Source organism: Leptinotarsa decemlineata, unplaced genomic scaffold, assembly GCF_025532065.1.
Source record: "Leptinotarsa decemlineata unplaced genomic scaffold, Ldec_3_MD MMD2_P_RNA_scaffold_2, whole genome shotgun sequence".
NCBI lineage: Eukaryota > Metazoa > Arthropoda > Insecta > Coleoptera > Chrysomelidae > Leptinotarsa > Leptinotarsa decemlineata.
In genome coordinates, this window is record NW_027412529.1 from 19,888,660 (window position 1) to 19,897,706 (window position 9,047).

The window sequence follows — 9,047 nt, forward strand, 5'->3', positions numbered from 1 at the left end:
TACCTCTTTTCACATTTTATTTTTAACACCTTATAGGGAACCTGTGCAAAAATACCGTAACCCTAAGGTAAATCTAAATTTTAGTATCTGATATGGTGATATTAGACTAAGATGAATCACTTTTTGTAAAGCGATGCAATCCGTACGATTTAAAAAACCAGTTGCCCAAATCGTACCTCCAACTTTCTAAATCGTACCACCTTGGATAAAGTTGAAAATGAAGTGAATGAAACAATGAAATGGCAAGAATGGTTGAAGAAACTTTTATTCAATGCAGTATTTTCTTATACTTCTTAGATACAAAGTGTTTCTCTTGGTCTGTGTATTATCAAGAACTAGATACAATTTGAGCAAACAAATTTCTTGATTTTTGCCTTTGAGCCGACACAACTTTCGTGAACCCATTTATCACAAAGCATGCACTGCACCATTCCCTCGATTGAATTTTCCTCACAAACCGAGCAAAACCGATCTTCAGGTTCGATTTCAATGATGATGTCACTCTGGGTAGAAATTCCAGCTTGGTTTAAGATTACTAGATTTGGATCTGTTCTTTAAACGACAGCCTTCTTTTGTTTTTTTTTATCGGTGTCTAGGTCACTTTCATCTCTTCAGATAAAGGCCGTATTTTCATCTGGAGCTCTTTGACCTTCTCTTTAGCCAATTTCAGCTCGTGACATACTTTAATTTCATTTTTGTAGGGGCTACTGCACTTTTGAATTAGATCTGAGTTTAGATCCATTTCTCTTTTTGGGTGGTTTTGGAAGTGTAAACATTTCTTCGATCTTTCACATATAGTCAGTGGGCATACTTGAAGACTGGCTATAAATCAAATTATCTAAGAACAACTCGTTCAGGCCAGTCTCAACTCCCTACACAGTAGGTTAATGGACTGACACCTATCAGAAAACAACTACTTCCCTAGCTAATACCACGAAGGGCGTTGTATTATATCCAACAGGTGTCAGTGCAGGATTCTTCACAGAAGTTATTCCTGCATATGCTGTTGGCGATACAACTGCCACAATAGATTTTCAATTATTGGAACACACTTGCAGACCGGTTTCGGGCTGTTTGGCCACTCGTCAGTGCAAGGTAGTGTATATCATCAACATAAAGTCGATGATTTCCGATAATTGAAAATCGAATTCTGCCAGAGTATCATTCCTCGAACTAAGCTGAAGCATACAACAAACAACAGGTTTGTCGTCACCCCATCTGCCTGTGAACAAGGTAACCAACTGCATATCCAAAATTTGCCCAATTCCTCGTATAAGGAAAGAAAACTTTCACATATAGTCAGTGGGAATACTTGAAGACTGGCTATAAATCAAATTATCTAAGAACAATTCGTTCAGGCCAGTCTCAACTCCCTACACAGTAGGTTAATGGACTGACACCTATCAGAAAACAACTACTCCCCTGGCTAATACCACGAAGGGCGTTGGATTATATCTAACAGGTGTCAGTGCAGAATTCTTCACAGAAATTATTCTTGCATATGCTATTGGCGATACAACTGCCGCAATAGATTTTCAATTATTGGAACACACTGCCGAGTGGCCAAACAGCCCGAAATCGGTCTGCAAGTGTGTTCCAATAATTGAAAATCTATTGCGGTAGTTGTATCGCCAACAGCATATGCAAGAATAACTTCTGTGAAGAATCCTACACTGAAACCTGTTGGATATAATCCAACGCCCTTCGTGGTATTAGCCAGGGAAGTAGTTGTTTTCTGATAGGTGTCAGTCCACTAACCTACTGTGTAGGGAGTTGAGACTGGCCTGAACGAATTGTTCTTAGATAATTTGATTTCTTCGATCGAAACATTCAGTTTTGAAGTTAAACTTGTTGGCCTGTTAGGTGAGGTTACTTCAATATCAAGAGTCTGATTTTCACCCAAGCAAGTTTTCTCTTGATCTGAACATTCACTGTTTTCTCGATTCTGATCTAATTGTGTTAAGATATTCTACAGGAAAAAAGTCTGACTATTTGAAGATGGAGGAGTCAACGGGCCACACACCACTACATTTGAATTCATTACACGAATTCTCAATCGTCGTAGCCTTACCATATGCTTCAATTACTAATTGTGAAATCTGGTATTGAGTGACTCTCAAGCCAGGATTTGTTCGCAGCCATTTTTCTACCGCTTGGGCAAAGTAACTTTTGGAAGGCTTGAAAATTGACATATCTAATGGCTGCAGACGGTGCGTTGTGTGTCCTGGTGATTGCAGCATAATTACTCCAGCATCTCGAGCGATTACTAATGCTTCTAAGTTCTTAGAATGAGTAGAATGGCCAACAAGAAGGAGAAGAACTTTTCTTTCTTTGTTTGGCTTTACAATATCAATAAAATGACGAAGCCACTTCACGAACAGATCTGAACTTATCCATCCTCTCTCTGACACATCAACTAAACTTCCAGGTGGAGCTCCAACCATCAATTGATTACACCCACTCATTCTTTTCAAAATAATCAGGGGTGGAATATACATGCCTGCTGCACTTGAACAGCACACAACAGTTGTATTGACATCTCTTTCTACCCTAGATATCGATCCTACAGCACGTTTCCCCTTCTCAGCTATCACCTTCTGATATTTGTTTTATACGGTGCTTACGCCTGTCTCGTCAATGTTAAAAATAGTAGTTGCATAAATTTTATTTTCATCAATAGTATTTTTCAAAATGTCAAAGAATTCTTTGACATTGTCTTTAGAAAATACTTGTGCCCTTGCCAAGGATGTAGCCTGAGGCTCACGAAGGGAGATGTCCTTGTGATGTTTCATGAAGTTGTGATACCATTTTTTACCAGCGATCTGTTTCTTCTCATTAAATGCGTGAGGGATACCATTTCTAACAACAATTTGAAATGCGAGTCTACGCACGTCCGTTATTGTGAGGCCAAAGAAACACTCTTCTAGTTTTTCTAGATGGTCTACAAGCTGTTGCTCTACATCGGGTGGTAATATAGGGTGACGTCCCATAGCTTTGGTACCTACATTAGCCTTTATATTTTTACTGTCTAAAATGATGCTTAAGTGTCTGTTTTGGAATTTCGTACTGTCTACAGCACTAATTAAAATGTCCGTTCCTATAAGCAGCTAGAGCTCTTTTCATATCATCTTCATTCCACGTTCCATACTTTCGTTTTGCCATTCTGAAACACAAAAATTGTGTTACAATCAAGTACGCTACTTTATTTTTTTTTAAAACAAAGTAATCCCAGCAATATATTAGTAGTCACACACAAAAAATGACGAATATCTATCATGGTATTTAATGGGCTCCAAAATCGTATTGGTACAATTTGTGAAACCATTAGAGGTACGATTAAGGCAAATGGGACTCTCCGAAAACATTACCTTATTTCTAATATCACACACTCGTGGAAGCATAAAACGGCTGATTAAAACACTCAATATTAGTGTTAGTTTCACAAATTATTAATGAATAAAATCAGTACGTACCTTGGCAGTCACTACGTTCTTACGAAAAAGTTTCCAAAACACTATCAACTAGCTCCAAAACAGGAAATCTTTCACGACAACTTAAAGAGTAATCGTACATGCCTCAAACTTAAGCGGTACTTGCTGGTAGCACCGCACGAATGCTGTAGTCACTCTATTACCTACCCATCAGATGACCTTTACAAGCTTGGCAATATATTAGATGTATAACAAATATTTCATTTAACACTTGCTGTTGACCAGAAAAAAAATCGGAGCAAAATATTTCTAGATTATTCCTACTCCACAAGGTCAAAAAAATTTAACATTTTAGTTCCACATGTGACTAAAACTATATCCCAGAGATCTAGCATCTTTCTTGGGCCAAAGATATACAACGATCTACCAAATGAACTGAAAGAACTAAACACATTATCTCTGTTCAAGAAGAAGCTGAAATTATGGTTGACTTCAAAATCAAGAATTCCAACACATCGATTGGTCGATATAAAAAATACATACTATGATTGATATCAAGTTAAGGCTATTCAAAATAATTTCTTTCACAAACTCGTTCTGTCAAATTTTTCTGTGGAAATCTGAGGCATGCCATTATCATATCAACACAAGTTATACTTTCCTGATTTTGATGATCGCGCTTGCCCTATATTTCATGATTGATTTATGACGTAAAACGATTCTCTTGTACTAAATTATCCTTATTTCACAACAAATTGAAAAAAAATTATATTGTTTACACTTTCCTTAAGCCATTTTTGTTCCAACTTTCGTCTACTGCTCTTTTTATAATTAAGCTATATCCGAAACTCTCTTGTTTTCTTTTCCATTAATTTGACTGTATTACATTTGATTCGTCAACATAGTGGTTCCACTTATGTTTCGCTTGCGTTTACGCAGCTATTTTTATCAAGTACTTTCTTGGTTTTTCTCATTTTGTCTTCAAACGAGGACCGCCTGCCCGGTACTGACGATGCCCAATAGGCTGAAACAGCTGTATACCGGTGGCTCTTAAATTGAAATCAATATATATATATATATATATATATATATATATATATATATATATATATATATATATATATATATCTGTATAAAAATATAAACATTTTTTATACCAACTCGTGGAAGACGTAGTTCAGTTGTTGTTTAAAATTTAACTAGGAAATATATGTGTAGTTGTAAGCGCCGGAAGTGTTTTTTTTTACGCGAAATACATAACAGAAACTGAGGGTTTCATCAAGGCCTGCCAGGATGGAGCCTCAGCACCTCAGTCTATCGCAGTTGCTTGATGGTTATAGAGATTCCCGACAGAAGGTGTAGGGCCTGCCGTGAGGCATATGAGATCCTAATACACATGCTGTTAGCATGTTCAGCAATATTTCACATCATAAAATGATATTTCATTTTGAAAACCACCTGTTGTTCATTGAAGAGGAAAAATGCCGACCATGTAAAAATATCAAAATTGAGGTAGACAAATGACAGTTGACAGGTTGACAGTCTACATATGTAGTACCAATCAATAACAACATTCAAGTTCAAGTGACATTTGACATCAACAAATATAACGATCTGTGACCCGACCATAGCAGTGTTGTATAGCAGTGCTTTTTGGTAATATTTTTAATGTGTTTTTGAACTGTTTCTTTTTGATTCCAAGGTGTTTTCAGGTTTTCACTTTTCGGTAAGTTTTTTTTCCATTTATTATGGATAAGTTGAAAGAAATTTAAAAAATCTGACGATATAGTCGATTGGTTGCGGACAAATAATTTTAAGTCTTCATTTTATGATAATAAATTTTACTATATTAAAACTCTGAGAAGGCCTCAACCAAATTTGATTTCAATTAAATCGTCAGATAATCGACAAAATCTAGGATTTAATAATAGTTGGTGCGATAAATGCGATTGGTTAACCGGTTCCATTAAACGAGAAAAACTTTTTTGTTGGCCCTGTTTTTTAATTTCCATACAAACCGAATACCAAACGTGGTCTGAAATAGGATACTCCGATTTGAAAAATTTACCTCGTGTTATGGGGCAAATATGATTCACAATTTGGCACTTTTTCAAATGGTAGCGTTCTTTCGGGCACCTTTAAAACCATCCAAAATGAGCTTATTATAGACACTGTGGCATATATTAATAATAAAAATATAAGCAAGGAGATTGAAAGTGTTTCTTTTTTTGCATGGGAAATTGATGAAACTACCGATATTACCTGTACATCACAACTTTCAATCGTTTTTAGATATGTCAGAGATGGTAATGTGGTAGAACGTTTTATGGGTTTTCATGATGTTTAATCTGCGCGCACAGCTGACGATTTGTTTAAATTTTTAATTCGTACGTGTGACACCTATGATTTTAGGCAAAAGTTAATTGCGCAAACCTATGATGGGGCTGCGGTCATGGCCGGGCATTTAAAAGGTCTACAAACTAAAATAAAGTCCATAGATCCTCATGCACTTTTTACGCATTGTCATGCTCATGCCCTAACTTTAGTATTAAGCAAAGCGTGCAACAACATAAACATTTTCGCGCCTCCGGCGGGCTTTTCTGTGTGTATATAGTCTATATGACGTAAGCCTCCCCTGTTCTCCAATGCACGAGCCGTCGCTGTAAATGCTCATTGTTCAAAACCACAATCATTCAAAGGGTGCTTCGACCAACTAGGTTATCATTATAAGCTATCTTTTTAAACATATACCTCGTTAATGATGAAAATAATTCAAACTACATTTAGAGAGACGAAGAAGTTGATCAAAATAAAATTAGGTACTCACTATGTATGGATGGTCTTTGATATCTGCCGGTTCGCCTCCCATGATTTTAAGATTGGAAGCAGCTGGAAAAAAACAATTATAGTGCAACACCTTGATTCACACAGGTGGTGTGTTTGAAATGAAAAATTGAAAAAGGTTCTTACTGTTAGCTGAAACAAATGAAATCAAGAGAATACAACCTATTTCGAAGTACATTTTGATGAAAATGATTTGTGATTGATTGGGTTGCTATTCCCAGAATAGTAGAGTCATTTTTATCTCGAATTCGAAATTTATACACAATCATATCATATAGAAATGATAGGACTGTTATCATAAAAATATATGTCGAATATTCGAGTTAGGATCTTGGTTGCAAACAAGTTAAAAAAAGTATGATTTTCATGCTAAATTCTGATATCACTTGAATTGCGATTTTTATTGATGATGTAGTATAGACATTGAATGAGTTTCTAAAATAATTTTAGCCACTACTCTGAAACGGATAACTTGGTTGTTCATTGTCTCATATATAAACTTGCGACCCGCTCCGGCTCCGTACGGGTGTAATGTTGATAATAAATTTAAATTAACTCACCGGAAATTTGAAGGCATGGAGAAACAGTGATGGAAAAATAATTTTGTTTTATGGACGCGCCTTCCTACCCTGCGCTGGCTTGGAATATATCAATATATTTTTTATTGCATATCAACAATATACAAATTCATTTCTGTACATGGAGATCTCGTAAACGATAAGAGATAGAGTATCGGTTAAATCATGGCAAAGTTGCCTATTTCAGAGACCTATTCAATGATGTGAAGAAATTGAATATAGCTCTTTTGGTTCTGAAGATATACAGGAAAAACAAAAAATTCGCAGACATCTGCGAATAAAGAAGATATAGGCATCTGTACACATTTTGCTATTGGCACTTGATGTGGGCTCTCAGAATATATCCATTAATCTTTCATACAGGGTGTCATCTGACTTGGGGCCACCTCCATCTTTGAATGTTTAAATACGGACCTGTATTTTTTTATGTAGTTTTTCGATCGCAGACGTTCACTTCATACTGAGAAATTGAATTCAATTTTATATTTCGTGATTTTTCAGTAATATTCGATTATATAATTGTGTGAATTATTCCCTTTCGAATTACGGTCCTGGAAATTGGTTGATTATCTGAAATATATCTACAACAAAAATAAATTATATGTGTTTTGATGAGCGGAAAAAAAATGGTAGCAATAATAACATCCGAAATGAAGTAAGTAATTTATATACACAAAAAAATTAATTGTGCAATAAATGTCCGAATTGGAGTCCTTCCATTTCGAGACAAATAATGGGACAATAAGATGGTCTACAAGATCACCGGATATTACTATTTTAAACTATTTTCTATGGGGGACATTGAAAATGTGGAAGACTCGATATTGAGGATTTTGAATGATTTCGCAACAATGCAGCAAATAAGTGTATTAAGGGCGATACGAAAATCCGAGATTGAAAATGTCTCGAAATGGAAGGACTCCAATTCGAACATTTATTGCGCCAATAATTTTTTTGGTTACCTATATAAATTACTTCATTTAATTTTCATTATAATTATAGTGTTCATTTCGGATGTTATTATTGCTATCATTTTTTTTTTCTGCTTATTAAAATACATAGATATATTTCAAATAATCATAAAAGGTTTTCTTTTTCAAAGTTAATTGTAGAAAACGCTCAGAGCAATGAAAAAAAATATTAATAGGTACCTAAAATAAAAAAAAAAAAACTCTCGAAAAACTCTATTGAGTTTTTCGAGAGTTTTTCTTTCCTGGACAATCTCCTATTCGTTAAATTCAAAATTCTGCTCTGGTCAATAATTTCTATTTCTCAACCAGGTTGGACCCTTTCACCACTTCAGCAATACTAGTTGTTTTGACAAATAACCTCTCGATGAAAGATCAGCCAGATTCATGTAACCAGGTACATGATACCGGAATGATTTTGAAGTAGATTTCCGGATATCTTGAATTCTATTCCAGACGGATGAATCCAAGCAAGAACATTGAGTCTGTTCAACAGAACATTTCTAAGTTCATTTCATGAACCATAGAATCCAAAACAGAATTTAACAATCAAAAACCAATGGTGGCTCCCAACAACTCAATGTTTGGAATTGTTATATCTATTAGCTTGAACCAATTGTAAATTAACACCGTGTGATGATTCAGTTCTGAAAAAAATAACAGAGGCATATGCCTCTTTACTTGATCCCAAAATAAATGCTAGCTTTTCTTGTATATTCTTTAATATTTTCAGGAACCACTGCATCCTATCGAATGTTTGAATAGCAGATTTTTTGTTGCAAATACGAGAAAATATTCGCACTAGACAAATGAATCCAATGGGATCAAAAATATTGTGAGCAGTTGATAAAATAACTCTTTTAGTGATTATCTTTACATCATTCATTCCAAATGTGTCACTCATCCTATTCCATATCAATCCTAAGTAGGAGCCGGTTCTAAGCCTCCCCCCACCACTATGACGTATTAATTGCTTTTTTATTGGTTGTTGTTTGGTGAAGTCAAGGTGATGTGACCTTGAAGGGTGTGGTGTATGGATCGTTCAGAAATTTTTTCCCGGTTCTAATCCTCCCCCCACCAATATGACGTGTTATTTGCTTTTTTTGTTGTGCAGTGAAGTCAAGGCGTTGTGACCTTGAAGTGTCTGGTGCATGGATCGTTCAGATTTTTTTTCATATGAGCTTCTTTTTATGCACACCTTTCTTTTTGATAGTGCAACTCGTTTG

At 35.5% G+C, this 9,047-nt stretch overlaps 1 protein-coding gene across 1 annotated transcript in view; it reads right to left on the reverse strand.

The window, feature by feature from the left end:
• Positions 1-6,558, reverse strand: part of LOC111515140 (trypsin-3) — a 32,219-nt gene extending 25,661 nt beyond the window's left edge. Inside the window, exons 1-2 of the mRNA XM_074185137.1 lie at positions 6,402-6,558; positions 6,259-6,320 (exon numbers count right to left, since the gene is read on the reverse strand). Of these exons, the coding sequence (XP_074041238.1) occupies positions 6,259-6,320; positions 6,402-6,453 (114 nt within the window). The 5' untranslated portion in view covers positions 6,454-6,558. The remainder of the gene's footprint in view (positions 1-6,258; positions 6,321-6,401) is intronic.
• Between the last annotated feature and the right edge of the window lie 2,489 nt (positions 6,559-9,047).